This window comes from Ambystoma mexicanum, chromosome 8, assembly GCF_040938575.1.
Source record: "Ambystoma mexicanum isolate Mex_15411 chromosome 8, UKY_AmexF1_1, whole genome shotgun sequence".
NCBI classification, from domain to species: domain Eukaryota; kingdom Metazoa; phylum Chordata; class Amphibia; order Caudata; family Ambystomatidae; genus Ambystoma; species Ambystoma mexicanum.
This window is the reverse complement of record NC_090929.1, coordinates 78,811,132-78,836,703: the sequence shown is the minus strand read 5'-3', so window position 1 is coordinate 78,836,703 and position 25,572 is coordinate 78,811,132. Positions and strand designations below refer to the sequence as shown.

General features: G+C 48.7%; 1 protein-coding gene across 3 annotated transcripts in view; it reads right to left on the bottom strand.

The window, feature by feature from the left end:
* The window catches only part of GTF3C5 (general transcription factor IIIC subunit 5), a 144,412-nt gene that overhangs the window by 54,382 nt on the left and 64,458 nt on the right, over positions 1-25,572 (bottom strand). For all 3 annotated transcript variants that reach the window (XR_011268475.1, XM_069609322.1, XM_069609321.1), the window contains exons 2-4: positions 13,472-13,706; positions 11,270-11,468; positions 186-381 (exon numbers count right to left, since the gene is read on the bottom strand). Coding sequence is in view for 2 of the 3 variants with exons in the window: in XM_069609322.1 (XP_069465423.1) it covers positions 186-381; positions 11,270-11,468; positions 13,472-13,706 (630 nt within the window). In the remaining variant the exon portion in view is untranslated. The remainder of the gene's footprint in view (positions 1-185; positions 382-11,269; positions 11,469-13,471; positions 13,707-25,572) is intronic.

The window sequence follows — 25,572 nt, the reverse complement described above, 5'->3', positions numbered from 1 at the left end:
ATGGGCTACAGGGGCAGTGGAAACTGACAGATGGGCTAGGGGGGGGAACTGGAAACTGATAAGGGAACACCCAGAGATGGGCTACGGGGGCAGTGGAAACTGACAAGGCAGTGGAAAAGAATGCAAAGACAGATTGGTGCCGCCTATGAACAAACAGACAGGCTGCACAGACCTCTGCTTCGTACCCGTTTCAGCTCCTCCTCCAGCCGCTTGTCGATGGGGTTTGTGCACACCCTCTTCCAGTTCTGGACTGCTGCTTCCAGGGGCTTGGTGGGAATCCCCTCATCCTCAAAGTTGATGAAGATGGCATTGTGTGGCCGACGAGCCCTACTCAGCCCAATCAGGTTCTCGCTGGATGTCTGAGGCGGGTTGTAGCCTTCCCTAAAAAGAAAGGAAACAATACAGATTTTCCATACATTCGTTACAGAAAGTCATGATTCTATTAAAGACTCGGAGGCGAAAGATTATTCTGATCTATAATTATTAATCGTTCTGTAGGCCTTCGCCTGTGCTGCTAGTGCTGCTAAGAAATTTACAACGTGTACTACATCTGTACGTAAGGGATCAACCTGTCTCCTGCTCACTTATGCTCACCTTGGTTCCTTTCACATGCAGCACACTATGGTCAAAGCTGGCATGGAAGTGAGGGTACACAACTAGAGGAGGACTGACCAAAAAAGGGACATTGGGATACTTACGAAAAAGCAAGCGGCTTTGAAACCAGCACTCAACTTATTCTTGACCCAAGGACCTCTGCTACTCAAAAACTAAGGCGTGCGACACAGCTCTTCTAATGCACCTCAGTCTCAACATTAACCAGCACCGACGCCCACATGCTAATGGACCTCAATCCGGTCTCCTATTCCGTCTCGGGAGGATAGCTCAGGGGCAGCGCGCTTGCCATGGAAGCAAGACGACACGGAGTACGGTGTGCAGTCATAAAATCGAATAAATAATGTCGAATTACAAAAAATTCAAAACAATGTAAAAAAAAAAAGTTGCATGTTTTCTTTTTTTATTTATATTTTTTGTTTGGGTTCTGCATAAAAGTCAACAAAAAGGGAGGTTGGGGGGTGTGGGGGGACTGCCCCCCATTTCGAATAAAAAACGTAATAAAAAAGTAATTCGACTTTTTTCCCGACATTGTATTCGATTTTATGACTATAAACCACGGAGCACCACAGGTTCGATCCCTGGGTCTGTGCTTAGAAACCTCTGGGTATTAAGCGCGTTATAAATAACCTATCATATCATATCGTAGGCAACACACCTCAATCAAGTTCACCAGTCCTCACGCCCATGCCATGCAATGTACATTTAGCACAGGCCTTCCTTGCAGTACTCCAGTACTTTGCATAGCTGTGTGCTTTATTGCACCTAGTGCTAATGTGTCTCAATACTCAGATGAGCCCCTGCCATTTCAGTACCGAGTATTCAGATACAGGAGGGCCTGATAACAGATGGTATCCAATCTTATTCCAAAAGTCGAAGCCCTGCAGGAAGTCAATACACCTCAATTATGTACGGAACAAGTTACTTACCTGTAACTGTTGTTCTCCAGCATGGGTCTGGCATGGATTCACATGCTCATGAATATTCCCCGTCGTCAGGCTGGGAATCCTCGGTAAAGAAAAAAACAGTATCAGTTTCGTTTCTGATCTGTCTTTCGTAGTAATAACCAATCACTGGTCTCTGCGTCATACTGACCACAGCCAATGACTGCCCTCTACCTAAGCACCGCCTCTGGCAGCCATCTTCAGATTTGGAAGCACGTGAAGTGGCAGTATGACCAAGTGAAGAGCCGCAGAGGGGTAGGCGGGAGGGTTCGCATGTGAATCCATGCCAGACCCATGCTGGAGAACAACAGTTACAGGTAAGTAACTTGTTCCTTTTCCAGCATGGGGTCTGGCATGGATTCACATGCTCATGAATTAAGAATACATGGTAGTACACACATGCACAACCACGGGAGGTGGCAAAGGCTCAACATTAAGCATTGCATCAAACTCAACATTAAGCATCTTACCTCCTCACCAGGCTCACCTCAGGCGAACAGGTTGCGCAGCACTGCTTGGCCGACCCTGGACTCCTCCCTGGAATCCCGATCGACGCAGTAGAACTTTGTGAAGGTGTGCGTCGACCTCCACGTAGCAGCCCTGCATATGTCCAGCAGGGGCACACCAGAAAGGAACGCCGTGGTAGCTGCGATCGCTCTGGTGGAATGGGCTCTCGGACGGCCGGGCAGCGGTCGGTTTGCCAACCGATGACAGTACATGATACAGCCGGAGAGCCATCTGGAAATGGAAGCCTTCGAGAGAGCCTTCCCCTGATTGACAGGTCCAAAGTTCACAAAGAGTTGTGACGTCTTCCAAAAACACTTCGTGCGGTCCACGTAGAACTTCAGCGCTCTAGCCACATCCAGCGAGTGCAAAGTCCTCTCAGCCGGCGACGAAGGCGACAGGAAGAATACAGGCAACACCAAGGGTTCGTTGAGATGGAAGTCCGACGGTACCTTGGGCATGAAGGAGGGGTGCGTCCTGAGCACTACCCTCGTGTCGTGAAAAGTCAAGTACGGGGCCTTGCAGGAAAGGGCCTGGATCTCTCCCACCCGTCGTGCGGAGGTGATGGCCACAAGAAACGTTGTTTTCCACGACAGAAACTTCAACGGGGCCGAGTGCAGAGGCTCGAACGGAGGTCCCATGAGCTTGGTCAGCACCACGTTGAGCTCCCACGCCGGGGCCGGAGCCTTCACCGGCGGGAACGATCTGAACAGTCCCTTCATGAACTCTTTCACCATACGATGAGACCACAAGGACGTCCGTCCCGTGGTTCTGGTGTATCGGGAGATCGCAGCAAGATGAATCTTGATGGACGCGTGTGCCAGTCCAGCTTTAGCCAGCGTCAGCAGGTACGGCAGAACTTGGGGAGCCGTAATCCGTAGAGGGTTAATCTTCTGTGCATGGCACCAGACAGAGAACCTCTTCCATTTGTGTCCGTAGCATTTAAGAGTCGAGGACGCCCTGGCCTTTGCAAGAACCTCTCTGCAGTCGGCCGGTATGTCGTATCCTCCAAACTCTAGCGCTGCAGGAGCCAGGCCTGCAAGTTCAGCGATTTCGGGTCGTGGTGGAGGATGGCGCTTCCTTCCCTGGAGAGCAGATCCGCGTCCACCGGCAGCTTGATTGGCGGGGACGCTGACAAGTCCAGAAGGTCCGGGAACCATATCTGCCTCGGCCACGCAGGTGCGACGAGGATCATCCTGCACCGTGACCTCTTGAGCTGGTTGACGAGCCGGATTAGCAGTGGCAAAGGAGGGAACGCGTAGAGGAACAGGCCCTCCCAGGGGAACGAGAAAGCATCGCCCATGCTCCTCACCTGGGGAAACCTGCTGGCGAACCTCCGGCACTTGGAGTTCGTCGCCGTCGCGAACAGGTCGATCTGGGGTGTGCCCCACCGTCGGAAGAGGCGATCCACTCGATCCTGCCGTAGTTCCCACTCGTGGCACGAGCGCAGCTCCCTGCTGAGTGAGTCGGCGATGGTGTTTCTTATCCCTGCCAGATGAAACGGCACCAGAAACATCCCTTGGGCGACTGCCCAATGCCACAGGTCCTGCGCCTCCTTGGACAGTGCTGGGGCCCTGGTTCCGCCCTGTTTTCTGATGTAAAACATGGTGGTGGTGTTGTCGGTGAAGATCCTCACCACCTTGCCCTTGAGGGACGGAAGGAAGGACCTGAGGGCCCAAAACACTGCACGGAGCTCCAGGACGTTGATATGCAAGGATTTCTCAGTCGGGAGCCAAAGGCCCCTTGCGTGCAGATTTTCGGTGTGCGCTCCCCACCCTTCCAGGGAGGCATCCGTGGTCACTGTCTCCTGGTGGGCTGGGGTCTGGAAGTCCATTCCCGCCGTCAGATGCGCGCGGGTGCCCCACCACCGGATCGCTCGTCGGAAACTCTCGTCGAGTGTGATCCTTTCCTCGAAGCTGCCCGTCGTTTGGATCCAGCGCGCGTCCAGGAACTCCTGCAACAGGCGCATCCGGAGCCTGCACATGGGAATGAGGTAGATGCAGGAAGACATCATTCCGAGGAGGGACTTGATGGACCTCACCTTGGCCGCGTCGGCCACCAACATCCGCTGCACCTTGCCCAGGATGGTCCTGGTCCTCCCCTCCGACGGGGAGGCCAGAAGGGACACTGTGTTGAGCCTCGCTCCCAGAAACAGAGTGTCTTGCGCGGGTACCAGGTGGGATTTGGCATAGTTCACGGAGAATCCCAGGTCCGTGAGAAGTTGGACGGTCCTTGCCGTGTGAACCACGGCAAGCTCCCTTGTCTTGGCCCGGATGAGCCAGTCGTCCAGTTAGGGGTAGACGTGGATCCCTTCGCGGCGCAGCTGAGCCGCCACCGGTGCGAGGCACTTGGTGAACACCCTGGGTGCCGACCGTAGACCGAAGGGGAGGGCTTTGAACTGGTAATGCCGCCCTTGGACCACAAACCTGAGGAATTTTCGGTGCCCCTTCAAGATGGGAATATGGAAGTAGGCATCCTCCAAATCCAACGACGACAGGAAGTCTCCTTCCTCCAGCTGACCCAGGACGTGCTGGAGGGTGACCATCCGGAACTTTTGCGTCTTGATGAACTTGTTCAGACGTCGCAGGTCCAGGATGGGGCGCCATCCCCCCGTCTTCTTCTTCACGAGGAAGTATCTCGAGTAGACTCCGGAGCCCCGAAGCCTCTTTGGGACGAGTTCGATGGCGCCCTTCTTGAGCATCGCCTTCACCTCCAGGAGATGTTGAGGGACGTGAAGTTCTTTCCTGGCCACGGGGGGGACGCGCGGAGACTTTCTTTGAAACTCGAGCGCGTGGCCCCGGGCCAAGGCGTCCAGCACCCAACGGTCGGTGGAGATGGACTCCCACACGCCGACGAAGCTCGCCAGCCGGCCTCCCACCGGGGTGCTTCGGTGGGGGCCCGACCCCCCGGCCGGTTCAATCCTGCTTCGACGAGGCTTTAGCGCCTTGTCCTTGGCGACGACGGCGGGGTCCGCCAGGCTTGCCTCGTCCTCTGTAGGCCTCCTGAGATGACGAGCGGGCCGCTTGACGGTAGGAGGAGAAACCGCCGCCGGAACCTTTGGAGGCACCCTTGCCTCCGCTGCTCCGAAAGGGCGTCTGTCGCTGTTGCAGAACTCCAAGGGCCCGGGCCGTCTCGGTGTCCGCTTTAATGGCCTGAAGGGAATCGTCCACCGTCTTCCCGAACAGGTTGTTCCCATCGAAGGGCATGTCCAGGACTCTGGTCTGAACGTCTTGACGGAAGTCCGTAGCCTTGAGCCATCCACGCCACCTAAGGCAAACGCCGTTGCCCAACTGGCGGAACCCAGTGTCGGCGATGTCCGTCGCAACGGTAATGGCGTGGTCCGAAGCCATCTCACCTTCCTGCAGGATCTCCAAGGCCTCTGCCCTCTTGTCGTCCGGCAAGAAGTCCAGCAGGGGAGCCAGTTTGTACCAGAGCTCCCTGTCATATCGGGCCACGATAGCCAAGGCGTTGGCAGCTTTAATCGTCGTCGCTGCAGACGAGATGACTCTGCGTCCCATAGCGTCCAATTTCTTTCCCTCGCCGTCCGGTGGGGAAGTCGATGTGGAGGCCGCACCCCCCCCGCTTTTTTCCTGGCCGCCGCGGAGACGACGGAGTCCGGAGTAGGCTGCGCCCGGAGGCACAGGGGGGCCGTGTCCGGGACCCGGTACTTTTTCTCGTACCGGTCTCTTCTAGCTGGCGTCGTTGACGGGTTCTTGAGGAGGGTGAGGCCCTCATCCCAAATGTCGTCCAATAGAGGCACCGCGAGGACCGTCTTCCTCTTGGCCTCGCGCCGCTGATAAAGGAAACCTTCCTTCTTCTTCTCCTCAGGGCAGAGTTGGAAAAGCTCGGATGCCCTGGCGATCATTGAGTGGAACGATCCAATCTCGTCGGGCGGAGAAGCCCTGGTGGGAGGCGACGACGGTACATCCTCGTCGTATACCTCGTCGTCCGTACCCGTCGCTGGCGTGTCAGTCCCCGTATCATCCCCTCGGGTGGACGGGGAGGAGGGCTGGAAGGGGCGCGACGGCTGAAAAGGAGGTGGAGGGTGGATCCTTCTTTTCTTGGTAGGGGGAACACCAGAAGGTCCCGGTTCTGGGTCCCCCGACGGGAGAGGTTCCGTCGGCAACGGTAGTCTCGTCATTATCTCAGAGCACAAGGACTGTATAGCCAACAAAATGGCCGCCGAGTTGTCTCGCAGTGCTGGCAGAGGGAAATCCGACGGGCGATCAGGGGCCCCGTCGGTACCCTCGACGATGTCGTCGTCACCTGCGTCGGGATCCATCCCGACGGGCCGGTCTTCTTCCACGCCGAGGCCGTGGCTTAAGACCTCGATCAGTTCCTCCTCCGAGGTTGAGGCCGAATCTACGACGACGCCCTGCCCCCCCTTTTTCTTCCCCACGGGGGATTTCACGGGGGTCCTATTGATGGGCACAAAAGAGGACTCCCTCCGAGGTGGCAGGGAGACTCGGAGCCCCGAGGTCGCCACCACTGGTGTAGCCTCCACAGGCTGAGCCAGGGCCGCCGCGACAGTTTCGATAGAGGGCTTGGCCGGATGGATTAAGGCCTTCACCACCTTAGGTGCGCTCACCGCCTTATCCTTGAGGGGGGGGACACTGCCTCGCTCCCCCTCCGCCTTCGAGCTCGACCGTGGCCTCTCCAGGAGCTTCGCCGGGTGCTCGGCCTTCCTCTTACCCGACCCAGAGCGTTGGCTCGTGGTTGATGGTGCCGGGGAGGGTGCGCCCTGCCTGGCGCCCGTAGAGCCCGACCGTTCGGCGCTCCCGGTGCCAGCGGACTCGCGGTGCTTGGCCTTATGTTGGACCCCCGTCACCGGGGCGTCCTCAAAGGTCTTAGAAGCCCGCTCGGATTTCTTCCTTTTCTTCTCGCCGGACGGGCTCTTCCCTTCTAGCCAGTTGGCGAGACGTTGATGGCGGTCCTTCATGGTCCGCTCCGACATGTTGCCGCAAAACGCACAGTCCTTCTCCACGTGCGTCTTGTCCTCATGTAGGCAGTAAAGACAAAAAGAGTGTTCGTCCTCCTTGAAGACGTTCTGCAGCTGGCATCCAGGGCAGACCCTGAACAGCTTTCCGGGCGTCGAGCTTCCCTTCTCCTGGGCCATGGCCGGGCCTGAGAAACTTCTGGAGTCCTCCAAAAGCGTAGCCCGACGAAATCTTCACCCTTGAGGGGCGCAGACGAATCCGAAACGGGTCCCCGTTGATCGGATGGTGAGTAGGTGGAGCTTGAGGCTCTTTTGACCGAAAAAACGAAGTTTTTAAGAGAAAAACGTGAAAAAATAGCACTAACTCTCGAGAGCAATAGCACGAGGATCCCAACACATGAACGTGCGGTAAAAATCTGAAGATGGCTGCCAGAGGCGGTGCTTAGGTAGAGGGCAGTCATTGGCTGTGGTCAGTATGACGCAGAGACCAGTGATTGGTTATTACTACGAAAGACAGATCAGAAACGAAACTGATACTGGTTTTTTCTTTACCGAGGATTCCCAGCCGGACGACGGGGAATATTCATGAGCATGTGAATCCATGCCAGACCCCATGCTGGAGAAAGAAGCACCCCCTTCTACTCCCCAGGTGTGGAGCTCTGCCCAGCTACCGTAGGAATTTCAGTATGGGTTTGCCCCATACAGAGGCACCAAAACTAGTCTACTGAACATTGGGTAGAAACTACCAGGGATAAAAAGCATGCATGGGCTTGGGTTCTGCTTCCAACATCCTGCACCACAAAACCACTGGTGCTTGAATAAAGGGATTTAGGAAAGCAGTATTTGCTTCTGGAAGGTGCAACCTTCTGGGACAAGGGCATCACCCTTCCATCTTTAGCATCTCTAACATTTTCTGCGGTGTACCACAAGAATCTGCTCAATGCCTGAGCGTCTCTGCATTTGGCCGAGCTCCTCGGCCCACGTGAAGAACCTTCTTGACACTGCTTATCAAGAGTGCCATACCCAGATCCACCTAAAGATGCTGAAAGGGTTCTAGGAACGGCACCAATTTGCGGACTGCTTGATTTGCATTCATCAATAGGTCCTATGCACAGTATACTTCAAAGAAGTTGCACTTAATTCGCCATCTTTACTCAAACCCCAAAAAGGGTCCAACCCAAACAGGTGTGTAACCTTGGTATGCTGTTCTGAGGCGACCCGTCCTTTACCTTGCAAGTCAGACCGGGCACTAAAAACCTCTTCCAGCAGCAAGACCTACAGCACAGAGAGTTACCTCTCCGGACTCCATTTCACAAGATTGCCCATATAATTACAGAGAGAATCGCAGAACTGGTCAGAAATCGCGACACGGGCCAGATGTAAACTTCAAGGAGCCCAAAACCTTCTGGCCCTTGCCAACTTTAGCTTCAGACACACCCCATCAACCCATGCAGAGGGACAGATCCAACTGTCTACAGTCTTGTGAATTAGAGTATTTCAGACGAATCCTGGATACCTATGAAGTCACTCAGATTCCAAAGGCCATGCCTGCTCACGTCGTACTATACAACTGGCCAGCTAAGTGTAATTGCTCTGGGGACGGATCAATGTACACTTGTCAACCTACTGATTGCCCTTAAAGCCCCACCACAATCTTGGCAAGGATTGTGTGGTGTTCTCCAAAGGCTTTCAGGTCCACCTTTTTCATGCAGTCCAGAGCGTTGCTGTATCTTAAGAAAACAGGAAGCTTCAAAGGCACTTGGACCTCTGCCGTTTTACCCCATTCCCCCTCCCCCAAGAAGATGAAGCGCTTTGAAGCAGAAACGTGGTAGAAGCACTAGATAAAAACTCGAATTAAAATGAAGTAAAAGAGGTGCACCTCAGCAGTGACCAGGAGCAAGGCCTGCTACCCCAGCGGTACAAGCACAGCTCTACCAATACAACTCAATCCTGACCTGCAGCACAGCTTTCACAAACTGGTGCCCATCACAAAAGAGCTGGAAGGATCCCGAATCCCTCGCCTTACCATCTACTTCATTACTGGGAAGCACTTCCACTCCGCAAGCTCAGCAAAATGAACGACATCACCTTTTGCTTTGTCATCCTATAACAAACGCTGCTCTCTGCCCATTGCACGACACCCAACACCCCTGATGTTCCTGTACTCAAGTCCCATGTGCAGCCTATTAACAGCCCCCCCCCAATAATAACTTGCAACATTTTATACTTTAAAAAACGTTTCAAACGCCCTCCCCTCACCACACAGTAGTTGTGCACCTCAATAACTCCCAGCAACGAACCCGAACTTTAATATTCAGGCACCCCTTGCTCAATACACCTCAATCTGGATTTGCAGGACTTCTCGCCGTACAAACCTTCGGTCTTGTTGGCCAGAGACTGAGCCCCCCTCCAGACGCACGTGCACTCTAATCAGACTTCTAGTGGAGTGGAGCCACAAGAGCACTCTAATCCGGGGCTTTTCACTCTGCTGTCATGTCCGTGCCGTCGAGAGTTGCAGAGGTCAACACAATGATCAAACATGGCAGTGTTGCCGCCACTGGAAATGTGTCCGCTGTCTGCACAGACTGCACAGGCTGCAGTTCTAGGCCGGAATACATGGCTGGTTACAAGAGTTGGACCTATGTGCAGGATGGTAAGAAGATCCACACGTTGCATTCTGATCGGAGGCTGCTCATTCAGGGCATGTGGAAGTTGAAGTCAGCACTTGAGAGGGTCGAAAGACCACCAAAGACACAGGGACAATGGTTTGAAAGGCCGAGCGCTTGCGCCACGCTTGTCGCGATGCCACATAGACATCAAGATGTTGGACCTCGTAGCTCGTTTATGTGTACAGTGGAGCCTAGTGAAGGTTAATGGTGAGAAGCACACATGTGCACACGGCCGAATGGAAGGACTTCACTTCTCCTAATAGCAAGGCAAACATAACAGCAGCTGTGCAGAACCTTTGTGAACTCTGGAGAGGCTGTGGCATGTGGCAGCTATGTTTTCATCCTGGGATCCTTTGAGAAGGGCGGCGCACTTGGGGAATGGGGGACATGTCCGGGAGAAGTGAAGAACCTCTGGGAAGAGATTATCCCACATTCATCTAATATTTAAACCCCAAAGGAAGGATAGACCCCATCAAGCGGAAGACTACAAAATGCAGCATATCTAACAGAGGTTGCTGCCTTGCCACCTGTTACAGACCCTGCACCCCAACCTCTCCTGAAATTATCAATTCTGTTGCTCCTCTCAGAGAGTGGTGTATCATTACTGCAGCAACGGCACCAACTTCCAAATGTACAATACATTTTCCGACTGCTGCTTCCCCTTTGAAATTATTTCAACCCCCCCTACCCAGCAGCACAGCACAGCTTTCAGGCACTTGCTATGCCAGGTTTGTTAATGTTAAAAGGTATTTGTACAGCGCACTGTCACCGTGCTCTGGCGGATCTGTAAACGAGAAGGTGGGGGGGGTTAGTAGGGTGAAGAGGGAGTAGGAAAGTGAGAAAGTGGTGTGCTGTTGGCAGCTTCAGTTCGGTTTTCACTGTGCTCTGAGCTTTGCTGTGAATATCGGATTGATGCAAGACCTCGTGTACTGTTGGTCCGGTTTAGGTGTTGTTTGTTTGCTGTTGCAGTGTGGTGAAGTGGGCGCTGTTTGCTGAGCGAGAAGATGGTTCTGTGGATTTTCGTGTGAGTTTAGGTATGCAGAGATTTTAGCATAGGGTTAGTGGGTTATATATCTTGTCCTTATAAATCTTGTTATAGGTATGGGTGCCCTCCCCCCATAAATCTTGTTATAGGACTGGGTGCCTCCCCATCTGCCTCTGCACATGCATTTAACAGCATCAAGCACTAACAGTTAGCCCAGCAATGAATCTCTGCTGTCACAAACCTTTAATTTCACTTGAGTACAGTTCTGCAGAGCTCTCCCAAAGCACCGCAAGAACGATGGACAGAGCCCTCTCTTGCGCCTGCATTAAAAGCCCCCAAACAGCTTGGCCAAAGCCCCTTAATGTCTGTGTGAACCCTCTACTATTCCAGATCAGCACAGAAGCTGGCACACATCAAACGCTGCACAATGTATCGCTTGCTTTTCTGCATGGGCCGCTCACGATGCCAATGGAAGGGAAATGATGCTAGATCACCTAAGATGCGCCTGCCACAGTACTAACAAGGGAAGCCAGCTTCTGAAGGTTCATCGGGTCACAGAAAGCAGCCAATCACAAGCACAAAGACCCAACATGTATATAGTGAGGAGAAGGTCCCAGACCTGTGCTGTATATCCGGTCGGTAGTAATAGTCCACTGGCGTGTCCAAGCGGGAAAATATGGGAGGAGGGACATACAGTGGGACATCCTTCTGGAAGAATTCTTCTTTCTGGGGTCCCCGCAACAAAACTTTATCGTACATGGAGACAGGCCGGCCCTCTGGGTCCATGTGCACAGCCAGGTACTGGAAATCTGACATGCCTGGAAGCACACACAAAGCAGAAGAGAGCTTAAAAAGCACAACATTCACATGCGACAAAGTCTGAAAGAAGAGAAGAGAATTGGTTGGGAGGCACTACCAACAATAGTTAGAGTTCACTATAGGTAAATTTGCCCAAAGGGTCTTAGGAACTCTGTCATTCAAGTATATAATATTTCAGGTGCAGCAGGGAGAAGCTCGAGGCCACTCGAGATTCAAAATACTGAAGAACCAGACATGCTCCGACCGTTGCCGGCCGGTAACCCTGTTCTGCACTCCTCGCGGGAACTAGTCCCAAGTAGTAATTCTGCCTTGCAGAGATTAAAGACATTAGATCAAGCCAATCACACCATTCTGAAGACTGATGAAAACTGAGCCTTGCCGAACAAATATTCCCGCGAGGGAGTCTTTAGTCTCTGCAAGGCAGAATTACTACTTGGGACTAGTTCCCGTGAGGAGTGCAGCACAGGGTTACCGGCCGGCAACTGTCGGTACATGTCTTGTTCTAAAGTCTGAAAGAACACATGCTTCTCCAAACACCCCTGGGCCATGTGTAGGTACTGCTAGAATGTGCCATTATTGGGATTCTCCAGTTTATAACCCCAAGAAAATCAAATGAATCTTTGATTGTGTTCAAGGTTCTATGGTGTGCTCCTACAGTCCAGGCCTACGCAGTCTAAATGTGCACTGCCGCCTCAGTCTGTACTGTCTAAGCAAGAGCGGATACCTTTCCCTGCCTTGTGGCAGCAGGTGCTGCTGCTTCCGTCTGCACTGCCTAAGCAAAAGCTGATGCCTTTCTCTCTGCCTTGTGGAAGCAGGTGCTGCTGCCTCCGTCTGCACTGCCTAAGCAATAGCCGATGCCTTTCTCTCCGCCTTGTGGCAGCAGGTGCTGCTGCTGCTTGTAGGGAGTGCTGCTGCCTCTGTCTGCACTGTCCAAGCAAGAGCCAATGCCTTTCTCTCCGCCTTGTGGCAGCAGGTGCTGCTGCTTGTAGGGAGTGCTGCTGCCTCCGTCTGCACTGTCCAAGCAAGAGCCAATGTCTTTCTCTCTACCTTGTGGCAGCAGGGAGTGCTGCTGCCTCCGTCTGCACTGTCTAACCAAGAGCCGATGCCTTTCTCTCTGCATCGTGGCAGCAGGTGCTGCTGCTTGCAGGGAGTGCTGCTGCCTCTGTCAGTTCAGTCAAATCATGTCTCAATGTGCAAAACTACTGGCTCAGCCTGCTCTGCAATGGTCTATGCAGGAGATGCTGAACGTCCTAGTCTGCTTCCGTTTACTGCAGCTGGGTTTGTCTGTGCTGCTCCCAGTCTGCTTTGTAAATGCTTTGCACCAATGGTCGGGAAGGGGGCCATACAAACATGTTCTAGCTTAAATGATGCAGAATATGTGCAGAAAACACACATTATGTGTAGCAGTTGCTTATTTAAAGCACCACGTTAGTATCTGCACCTAAGATAATGGCACAAGGCCACAGAGAAGACTGAGAAATATTGATACAAATTCAATTCCTGGGATGGGATCTTTTCGGATCCACTCTAGTTACCAATCTAAAAACGGACAGACCTTTAGTTTATTTATTGACTGCGATATAGTCTGAAGATCACGTATATGCAAGAAACTAACTAGTGAAAAACAACGGGAAGGCAGAGAAGGAGTCATATTTTACTCCCTAGGTTTCAATCACATTCATGACAGATGTTTGTCAAAAAAGACCATGACTATTTGGAAAGTACATCAATTATCTAGTTTCTTCTATATCCTCGTCCACTGGTTGACAAAACTATTTGTCAGCGACACGCAGGTCACAAAATTGTTTTGGAAATATGCTTCAGTGGGATTGCCCAGACAATCCTTTCTTCTGTCATTTTAAGGAAAATGTCATCCTGAGAGTGCTACGATTACATGTTGAAAACTGGTTTATAATTTTTCTGTACTGCAATAAATGACTCATATTTGCAAGCAATAACGAAAGCTAAGTTATGTAAGAAAGTATGTGCAGGCTCAGAGTACCTTGAAATTTGTAGACTGTGTTGACCATTCCTAAAATGTCCATCTTTATTTCCGGTTTGGGTTCCGATCCTTCGGATTGCAGGTTGCCGTCCACTGCTGGTTTCCGCCGGACAGTCTTCCTTCTCACCCGCAGCAGCATGGTAGTCGTCGGGAAGCGATTCGCGCACACAGGATGACAATACGGGTCTTTAGGCCGGAAATACAATTCCAGTCTCCGGGAGGGATCCGCATGAATCTACGATAGAGATAAACAGAAGAGGAGCTGGGTTGAGTGCATATTGCCATTTCAAAAGAGAAGCATTTAACAGAAACAATTATACTTCTAGCAAAAACCCAAACAAACCATTTGGAACCAAATGAAACTCCACAACAACCATTCTTTCCCTACTACGAGTTGGGCTCCAGAAGAACCTCTCCAGAACTTGTCCCAACTCTATACACATGGTCAGCCGTGACTTAGGAGCGCCTTACAATCGTGGTGGCGAACATCCATAGGGCAGAACATTCTACCTGTCTCTTCAATGCATAGCGCATTACCATAGATCAAAAATATGAATCAGTTAACATACAACCCAATGAACAGTAGTTCCAATTCTTCAACCTTCTGTCTATTCCCTTGTGAGGAAAGAAACACCCCAAATATCTAATGAGCATTGAGCATTTATGGCACCAATGACCGTCCAGCCTCTTCAGACCACAGTGATGTTGATGCTTTTGAATCGACTCCAGAATCCACTACAGTCTGACCACTCAGTAACAAGGGCCAGATTTGTAGTGGGTCGAACAATCACCTAGAGGGCGATCCAACTGTTCACTCTTGTACCTCAAACCATGTCTTTATTGCCACATCCGACTAACCACAGTCCGTGATCCACGCCACTGCAATAACGAAATGAGAGTAATGATAAGACAAACAACTGCAGCAATGAATGCGATCTGCCAACTGAGTTTCAAAGAGTCTCATTAACACCTTCCAACCCAAAACCCACTACAGATTATGCCCATTCCAAGGTCTCCCAAAAGTTACTGCGCGCGCGCACAGCCCCCTTCCTCCACCCCAACACCACCATCCACCATGAGCATGGCAAATCAATTTTGAAGTCAAGTTTAATTATAGAGATTTAGGAAAGTTGCTGCCAGGACTCATCATCACTCACATGAACACTACTATTAATGCACCCATTTAAATTTTCTTCCATATTGCTAACTTTAACATAATTTAGTTTGTGTTTCAGAGTTACCGCATTACACTCTCTTAACTAACTAATTTTCTTACTCACTGTCCATCTCTCATTTTCCAGGCACCAAACTAACGGACGCCCCGCCGTTTCACAAGCTAACAACCAGTTGGGCAGGGATATATATTTCAAGTTGCAAGCTACTAGGCAGACATTACAAGCCACTCGCCCCTTGAGTTCCTCACATGCACACAATTTCTTACTCGCCAAGACTTAATCATCACTCGTAGCCAATGGCTAGTGGAGCATGCACAATTAAGCCAGACTTGGGTAGTAGTCCAGAATCTTGAGGAGGTACCCAATTGCTAGTGTGAAACAAAACACTGCCACCTTGACACCCAATATTACTACAACATTCATTGTATACATTGTGGCTCCTAAGCATTCAGTGTCAAAACTAGCAAAATCTACAATGCCACTCGCACAGTCGAGGATATTTTATGAAAGTCATGTACCATTTGCTTGGTACTCGGCTTGCTGGAGAGTATGGGTATTTAGTAACGTATACACATTTACTGCTAACCAACTTTGTTTGCAGAAAATGGCAAAAACGCACTATGCATGGCTGGCCTACAAGTGGCAGCCTTGCACTAAATATGAGTTGTGCTTTTGGTGAACCGTTTCCATGGAGTGAGTGCAATTCTCAGAGCATGTAAACTAAGGAACTTAACCTGCTGGTCTTGCGGGATTAGGAATTTACAAGGCATGCAAGAGCTCAGGATCAACCATAATTAAAGCCTCAAACTTCACAAAAACACAAACGCCCATTTGACTAAATGCAGCGCTGTGTGGTTGCACAAAGACATCCCTCAGAAATTAAGTGGCTAGAGTCAAATGAATGCACTGCTTGTCCAATCAGTTTGCATATTCCACTGGAATATTAGCCTACGGTTTACAACAAACAATCCTTTTGTATTTTATTCCTATATTGTATTGCTTATTGATCCCCAAAACACCTGCACTTCCAACTAAAACGTTACCCCATTACCTTTCAAAATGTCCTCTGTATAACCTCCCTTGACAAAAATAAATAAATAAATGGTCTTGCTATGGTAACTTGCCCTCCAATAATGCCTTGACCATTTCGAACAGTCCATTGCTATACAGCATACTGCAAGCTCATCCAAACAGACTCATATTATCCTCATTCCGCTTCCTCATCAGAGTCCCTATTACAGCCGGTCAAGTGGCACCACTCGCCTGCTAACGCAGGTTCGAATCCCGGCAGGGCTAAACTCAGCCTTTCATCCTTCCGAGGTCGATAAATGAGCACCACACACCGTGGGTAATAATAAGCAGCGCTCAGATACCTGAGGGTTCCTAGCGCTATATAAATGCGAACTTATTATTACTACTACAGAGGTGTACATGCAATCCTAGAGAGCCATCTTTATTTGGAAAAGAAAATCTCCTATATTTTAACAAACCAATCGAAATAAAACACCCCAACTAAGGGGCTCGTATAAAGCCCATATCCCTTACTGTGAAATGTGGTCCAATGTTAAATACAGTCCTCCAAATGGACCTAAGAAGTGGCCACTACTGTGTTGCTTTCTTTTACTTTAAATTTCTCTGGTGCCAGTTCAAGGGACAGGGACACAATCTCAGGTTACATATGATGCTGGTGAAACTAAAGAACAAAGAGCGGATGATAGAAATAAGTGTACATTTAGATCTTGGAGGTAGAGTACTTGGGGCACATGGTGAGCGGTAAGGGGTACAGGTCCAAGGAGGGCGTGACGAGAGCCATCAAGGAGGCCCCCAAACCCTCTGATAAAGAAGGGATTTCCTCAGTTCGGCCAAATTCTGTAGTAAATTTATAAGGAACTTTGCAGAAGGGAGCAACACTGTGCGTACCATTGCTTAAGAGGGGCATAGAACTCAACTGGAATGGTCAGCGAGAGCAAGTTTGAGAAGCAATAAAGATAGGGGTCAGTAAGAGCATGAATTTAGGATGTATGACTCAAGAGGACTAGCCAGTAGATGCAAGTGTTAAAAGCCTATGTGCGGTACTCTCACTAGCAGTAGGAGGGTGAGAAAGGATCATATGCCATGTGCCTAGATCAGTCGCTGAGACTGAGGCAAGATACGCGGTAATAGAGCGGGAACTGCTGGCTTGTGTGTGGGGCGTGGAGCATTACAGATGGTTCATCTGGGGAAACGGTTTATAGACGCACAGACAATTAACCCCTATTTCAGGTACTCCCGGTTAAGGGCATATCTAAAGCGAGACAGAAGATAGTTAGGATCAGCCGAAGAAGAGTAGACCTTTTGGGGGTGTGGAATACAGAGTTGCTCCCCCCTCAAGTCGATGCACTCCGAAGAAGAGGTAGACGTAATAGCAAGTGCAGTTGAGACTATTAACCAATGGGGACCATGGTATCCAAGGCTGAATGGTTCAAACAGCCGGAGAGACATTCCACCCTGGTTAAGACATGCGAGCAGACACACAAGGGCTAGCCAGAGAAGAAGGGATTAAGTGATGAAAAGTCGTATTATTGGGACATCAGGGGGCCAGCCGCTTCTGCTCTCTGCAACACCCAGAGAATGGTTGATCCACAAAGCACACAAGGGCACCGTTTGAGCACTAGGACAAAAAGTAAAGAGAACACTATTAGTGGCCAGGGGTTGATACACTGCAACACACATTAAGAGAGTGTGGGCCATGTATAAACTCGGATAGGGATAAAATGGGAGTAGAGAGCAGTGCACAATCCCCCCCCCCATTAACTGGTCTCTGGGAATGTATAAGCTTCGCTACATTAGGTCCGTACTACATGCTGGGGAAAGGGGATCCAATTTGTAATAGTTATGCCGGTTCACTTTTTTCAGGTGTTCAGAAGTAAAGTTAACCAGACAAAATTCTTGTTCAGAGGTCATATTAGTTAGAAAAGGCGTTCACTGGCAAGATTATCCCACCTATAACAATGACAAAATTCGGGGTGCAGGCATGATGCAGTATGCTAAGGAGAAAGGGATGAAGGGCAAGTATACCATTACCATCTTGATTAAAATGGGCTGGTTGAAAGGTTCAACAGGGTCATTGTGGGAGCAGTGGAACGGTCCATGAGATATAACATGGATGTCAGGGTTGCTCTAAAAACAAGTTGCGAGAACAGCTCCTAATGGAGACACCAGGGTTTCACCCTCCCAATTAACGCGTGATCTCAATCCAGGACAGGCGATTTATTTACTAGGGAGCTGTGAGGCGTCGGTCGGACCAGGAGGTTAAGAGACACCTATTTCGTGCACATGACAAGTACAAAAGAAATCACGACGGGGGGGTGGGGGGGGATGGGTCAGTCTATGAGCAAAAATGGGTTCCCTGGGACAGAGTTAGACTTAAGAAGGGCTGCCCCACAGGTAAAGCTGAATCAAAATGTTCGGCTCTAAGAGAATAGTGGAGGTTTGGAAAAACACGGTAAGAATAGAGAAGGAGTCTGTATGGAACTTAGGGAGGACAGCAAGACCAGGGGAGTTGCTAGGTCTGAAAAAGACCCGGGGCTAAACTGATGTCAGAACTGTTGGGACTGGGGGCTAGCTAGTCTTTTGGCTGTAGCTCCTGAGATTCTATCCGGGGCTACAACCAAAAGATCAGGGGCTATAGCCCCCTTAGCCCCCCCCTAGCAACGCCCCTGAGCAAGACTATTGAAACAATGTCAAGAAAGGCCTCTACCGGGGAAATCCGCACAAATGATCCCAGCTGTGGGTGCAGTGCCTAGCACCTGAGCATCCGAGACACGTCAGCCTCTACCACATCTTTAGTGTAAACGCATAGGAGATGCCTGCAGACACTGCCTATGAAATGGGGCAGTGTCTTCTGGGATACCGATCTGAAATGACAGCTCCCAATCGTGGATCATAACGCCTCATCATAGACTGTTGGGGGGAATGCACCCATTTATTAATGTTAGGTTTCGTCTCTTCATGGATATTGTTATTGGCAAACTTTCGTTTTCTCATGTTCTTTTTTTCTTCAACTTCTTATCTTTTCTTGTTCACTAGCCTATCAATTGCATGTTCCTCCTATTCTCTGCTTAATGAACTTCTCTTCCTTCCTGTTCCTTTATGAGACTCTGGTCTGAGATGGGGCGTGTGCGTGCATGCGGTATATCAGCTTGTATCCTAGCTGAGATGCTAGCTCTGGAATTGTTGGAATCCGCATTCTTGTGATTTCCGGATTGCAAGCATGGAGTCGGACGGTTAGAGAGAGCAGCTCTAGCAGTGCAGGGTCCTCCATGTATCGAATACACAACAATGAAGACTGCCCTACCTGTTCTGCCGCTCTTTTCTTACAGAGAGCTCTGGAATCAAAATGGAGAAACAACCCTCTTCCAAAAGACAGACCAATAAATCATCTTTTTCTGCCAAAGGAACATTTTTCACTGAATCTCAGCGTACAAATGGCCAAAACTAAACTCCTTTTTACAAGCATATTAGATCCAAGCATCAACTCCAACTTCTGTAAACAATCCCGCAATCCCACCCTATTTGCAACAGCATCTCATGTTTAAAATTGCATAAATCCTCACCATAAGGGCACCATTCCGTTACTGCTACACATGAGGCTCCCAGAATCGATCCAACAACCCGCATTGGTACGCCTTTTTCCTTCATATCTATCCTCTCCGAAAATAGGTGATGCTTACCTAGAAGTTCGTAGAATCATCTACTTTTCTAGCAGATCCTATTTCCTCTTCTGTGATTGGAGCACACCCAGATCTAAAAGCCCCACCCCCCATCTTTGGAACATCTTCAATACCACTTTGAAAAAAGTGATTTTCTTTACATGTTTTAAACACCATCTGCTCTCTTTTCAAGGAATTTTCACTGGAAGCCATATGCTTTCTAGTCACCATTTTCATCCTGCAAAATGTCCAAACATTTGCTGCCCATTAGCTACAAAAACCTATTTTGAACACTCCCATCGTTGATAAATTAGAATCTGACTTTAAGCAAGATGCGGCATGGAAGTGTCCCTCCTCTGTTTTTGGGAGGACGTTCTTAGGTCTACAGACATGGGGCTGGTGACTCTACTTTGCGGACCACAGCATCCGGCTGGAGTGTATGTGCTCCACTGCCCACTTTTCTACACCATTCTTGGATTTGAGATCACTCATTTCTGCCTGAAAGATCCCACTTCATCCAGATAGGCTCATTTTCATCACGGCTCTCCTTGCTCTCCCCTTTTATTTAACCTTTACCGTAGCCCCCTCTTCTCTAGCATGAACATCCTTAAGGGCTGTCATATGCAGACGATAACTAACACGATACACATCCTGTTGAACATTCGTATTCTATTATTCTTGGTCATTTCTTGATTGTTGTATTAAACATGATGGCTACCCATTGTTTACAAAACAAAATAGAAATCTTCCTTTCTCGACCTAAAATCTACTAGAATATTTCTCTCTTCCTTCCCCTTTTCACAGTTTATTCACTATTCTGATCATTCGGTGCATAAACTGGCCTTTTTTGGACCAGGTTATGTCCCTACTGCTACAAATACTGAGAAAAATAAAATAAAAAACCACCTCATGTTTTAAGCTTTAAAGTGATCCTTCTGTTCACCCACACCCCCCGCCCCCGCCCCCCAAGTCTATTGCAGCATGGGTCCTTATCAACAATGTGCCAACTCGCTCTATGCAGGCTTTCCCAACTTCACAATCTCAAAGCTCCAACTTGCACAAACATGGCACTGAGCTTAATCTTTGGACTCTCTAAAACATCATCTCAGCTGTGTGCACTTCCCTACACTTGCTACATGTGCAAGAATTAATCATCTTTGGTAAGCTCAAGAGTGGCAGCTAAAATGGCTGCACATTAACTGAGCTCTGCAAAGGGACCCTAATCCTTTCAAAATTCCTGGGTTCCATGTAATAATGTCCCCTCAAAAATATTGCCATGCAAATAAATAAATAAATAATCCCAGAAAAATAGCCATTTTTTGTGGGGATATTACATGGAACATGCACGGGACACCCCCGCCTGCCTGTCCATATATATATATATATATATATATATATATATATATATATATATATATGGTCACCTATATAATGTTGCCACAACCTTTTCCCAGCGACATTATATACAGCAACCACGTGTATATATAGGGCTATTATTACCCGATACCAATTCCTACAGTCACTGGGGATTGACCCAGTTTGACAGCCTCCTTACTGGAGGCTGGGAGTTCCAAGGTCGATTGGAGGCGACCGTTTTGTCCAGTGGAGTCCACTGGACAAAATCTGACTCTGCACCAGGGAAAGACAGTCGGCGGGAGTCTGCAACTGCTGGAGTGGGAAAAAAACAAAACAATGTGCTCCCGAGCAACTGAAAACCACAGATATCCCATGTAACAGAACAAAGGAAATAAGGTACAAATCCCAAACTGCAGAGGTGACGCAGCGGGAAGCGTGCAGAAGAAACGCTTACATAAGAAGGCTCCATTGTGCAGAGCTTTGGCAGCAGGAAGCAAAAGTAGCGTGAGCAATCAAGAGGTCTCGGGGTTGCACCATAGACGAGACAGAGCGACTACAAATCAGCGTGGCGAAGGCGACCGAAGAGAGAGGGTGCGTCTGGTGGGAAGAAGCCACAGGTCCAGCAGTCCTGCGGACGCAGAGAGGAGCACCTGGAAGCAACTTACCCGGTGAGTATAAGCCAAGCGAGAGACTCCGGGCAGCTCCGGTGCAGGCCGCGTATTCCACTTTGGCGAAATCACTCGCGAGCGAAAAAGAGTAAAGCATATTACAAATACCAAAAACTGTTAGCATACGAGGACAAGCTAATAAGCATCACCAATACCGAATTCTTGCAAACCTACAAAGGCAAGCTAATCAATTTTGCAAATACTGAACTGTGGCAAACGTACAAAAAGGTGGCTGGTATTAAACCAAATGAAATTGTGAGTTTGGACAACCACGCGGTGGCGAAGCCTTATAAGAAACAGACATACCACCAATACCCAAGCCAAGAGACCTTGAGAAAAAGGCAACCCCCGTCTGACAATGGTTGCCAAACACCAGAGGGGAATTTCAGAAAGCCCAAGAGTTGTAAATTGGGTGCTGGGATACCCATCAGTGTGGTTGATATAAGTTCACAGTGCTACAGCCAAGACAGAAGCAGGAAATGAAAGGAAAGGAGGCAAACAGGGTGCCCTTCTGGAGGTAGTTTTCCATAGGAAGGTGAGCATCGTTTGTGGAGAGGTCCTAATTAGGATCAATTTAAATGTTCTATTCCTTGAAAGTTGCTAACATTTTTATACTAAAGAAGACCATTGACATTTTTGTTATTCTACTGTGAAAGTTGCAACTGAAGCGCTGTTTTAGTTCTGAAGAAGTAGATGGGCAGGCAAGTGTACCCATAGGGCAAGAAGAGATTGCCCACAAGAAACTTGGTGAAAGGGCACAGCAGGTAGTAGAAGAAGCAAGTGCCGAAGAGCAGTACTATTAGGAAACCACATGTTGTGATGTGACATTTGGGGAAGAACTGTGAAAGCTGTTTGAAGGAAAGTTACAATTCTTCCTGCAGTTATTCTTAAAGCTGACCATTCTGATCAAACTATTTGTTGTTGCCAAAGATGTGAACGTTTTTATTCCAAGAGGAGGGGAAGCTCATGATTTTATCAAGGTACTTTATTGAACCAACAGAACATTGCGTTAAATTGTTTTTCCATTGTGTTTCCTTTGAACTGTAGAGAAAACCCTTGTTTGGATCTGGGAAAGGGAAGTTCACCCAGTCCACAACAAGAGACATTGACCATACTATCAACCAGGTTATGTGCTGTATGTAGATTTGTTTATTTGAGTTGCCATATAACACCTTTTTTGCTTTGATTGTTGAAGAGTGCGGGTTAGAAAATCCCTTGTTGAGAGTGTTCCCTTTAGATTCCTTTAGGCAGGGAAATGCTTGTTAGGGTAGGGATAGGGAGGCATTTATTCAACCGGTTTTATTTAATAAAAAGTTACAAAGTTGTTCGCCTCACAGTATCCCGATGTGCACTGATCTCGAGAACACTCATCTGGATACCCTGTGTGTTTTTTGGACCCATATGAAGGACAAATACTTTGCTGCAGCCCGCTGAGGTGGTATAGCGGAATGGGCATCTTGCAGGAGCCTGGGCAAGATATCAATTTTTTTTTAAAGTGTGTATTTTTTCCAATCCAGGAAACCTATAATGGGCTCCATCTGCCTAGATATTTCGCTAGATCCGAGACTCATGGCAGAAGATTAAGTTTCAGGAGCTTTTTGTGATCAGGGCTCAGTTTCATACCTAGGTACTGCATTGTGGAGTTGGTCCAACTAATGGTGTACTTCTGAGTAAGGGACGCCATTACCTCTTGTAATGTTCTATGGCATTCAAGCCTTGCAACTTCTCGAAATTATTTGTTTTAGTCCACTTTTTTAAAGCATTGTAGGGAATCGGTGGGAGGGATCAGTCAGTGAGTTTGAGGAACAAGCTGTTGTCTGCATACAGTGCGATCTTGTGCTCTTTGTTTATTCCAGCTATCTGGTGATGGTCGGAATGCTTCTCGCTAGTGGCCCAATGGAGATTGAGAACAATTGTGGCGACAGTGGATAACCCTGTCTGGTGCACCGCGTGAGTCTGATGGGGTCTGTCAGTTGCTTAGTCACTTGTGTTTGGGGAGGTGTACGATGCCATTTTCCAGGTCTGAATATTAGGCTCCAGTCCCATTGCCGTAAGAGTCTCCGGCAGGAAACTCCAGTCCACCTGGTCCAAGGCGTTGTGCATGTCCAATGCCAATAAGGAGAAAAGAGATTCATTTTGCTTTCCTATTTCCATTACATTAATGACCCTGCAGATATTGGCTTGTGTGGATCTATCATTTAGAAATCCAGATTGGTCTGTTGCTATAATTTGTGGGAGAATTGGCACTATTCTCCTAGCCAAAATGTTCCCATAGATTTTGGGGATATGGTTTAGTAATGCCATTTGCCTGTACGGCTCAGTGTGTGGCTTTTCTCTGGCTTGGGGATTAGGAGGCTGGTGCCCTCAAGAAGTTAGTAAGGAGTTTGGCATGACAGCGGATTGATAAATTGGGCTTTTAATGTTTTATAGAAGGACAATGTACCATCCATCAGGACCTGGGAATTGTTGTGAATGAAAGGACTAAATTGCTAGGTCTTCTTCCTCTAGAGTCATCAGTTCCAGCTCAGCCTTTTCTTCTTTTGATATTTTGGGCATTTGTGTTTGCCTAACATACTCCCTTTGGGATTCCCCATTTAGCTCGCCCACGGTTATCAGGTTTGTATAGGACTAATGCAGTATCTGGTGCTTTTCCTCCTCCCCATAGCAGACGTTACCTCTTCGGTCCTGCAGGCCGGTGATGGGATTCCTAGATTGTATGCATCCGAGACTGTCGCCAGCAGTCCGGCCGCTTAGTTGCTTCAGAGCTAATCTCTGCTTCGCAAGTATGAATGTGTGTGCCACTTGCTCAGATAGGGGGCATCAAGCCAGGCTCTGGCCCACATTGTACCATTTAATTTTACACAAGTTTGAGGATTGTGTTCAAGCTTTAATAGCAGCACTTAAATCCACCAAGAAGTTACTTTTCCCAATTCCAGAATATACTGTGAGGCGACTGGCTCTAAAGATTGCCCCATTTATGACAATTCATAAATAAATAACTTGATCAGGGTCTAACACCCCTAGATTGGTATAAAGCCATTGTTACGACGTTTAAAAACAAATGAATCTAGATCCAGCCATCTTTCAGAACTACCAGCCGGTAGCTGGTCTCCCGTGGACAGGAAAAGTCCCAGAGAAGGGGGTTACCTGCCAACTGCAGGAATGAGTCGTCGTCATTACTGGACTCCTTTCAATCCAGATTTCGGCCTAAATTCGGTACTGAGAAAGCACTGTTGACTGTTTAGGATGACCTTTTTAAAGGGTGCGGATGGAGGAGATCTATCATTGTTCTCCTGGCTATCTTGCTTTAGTAGTTTCAAGGATAGTTCTAACACACTGGTTGTTGGGATACAGTTTTCGCTTTTATTTGTGTAAGTGATGGTTGTTCTACATTCAGTTGGTATGCATCTAGTACATCTGGGGCAATTAGGCCCCCTGATGGTCAGCCGACACGTGTTTCCTGACCCAAACACCACTCACTGTGCACTCATCAAACAATGTATGTCACATCCATGTCACCTATTGAGCACTTCACATGATTTTGAATCTCATCAGCCTTAATAAAGACCCACGGGTCGAAATCAGGGGCCTAAAGTGCCCCCGATGTACTAGATGCATACCAACTGAATGTAGAACAACCCATCACTTAAACAAATAAAAGCGAAAACTGTATCGCAACAACCAGTGTGTTAGAACTATCCTTGGAACTACTAAAGCAAGATAGCCAGGAAAGGATAGCCCTTCCTACTCAACAATAGGGGTGCTGGCTAAACCCCTGCAGCTCCTGTGATCTTGCGACACATGAATCTTATCAGTACGCAAAAAGAACAACAGAGCTCAGCAAAGGTCGCTTCCAAACCTAGAGCCAACCAAGTTTGTACGATCTATCATTGTTGGTAATGCTGGATCTATCTGCTGCCTTTGACTCGGTAGATCACCACATCCTGCTAGAGAAATAGGTAATGCTTCCAAACAAGCAATTAAATGGTTCGGGTCCTTTCTAGCCAACAGTCAACAGCAGGTCAAATCTGGGGTGTTTGTTTCAGACCCAATATCCCTGGGATGTGTAGTAGCAAAAGGCTCCTCATTACTGCCCCTGCTTTTCAATCTTCATCTTTGGCCGTTAGTGGACATCCTGAGGAGTCATGGGGTTAATTTCCATTCTTATGCCGAGGATACCCAGGTCTTCAATAAAATAGGGAATGTTGAGG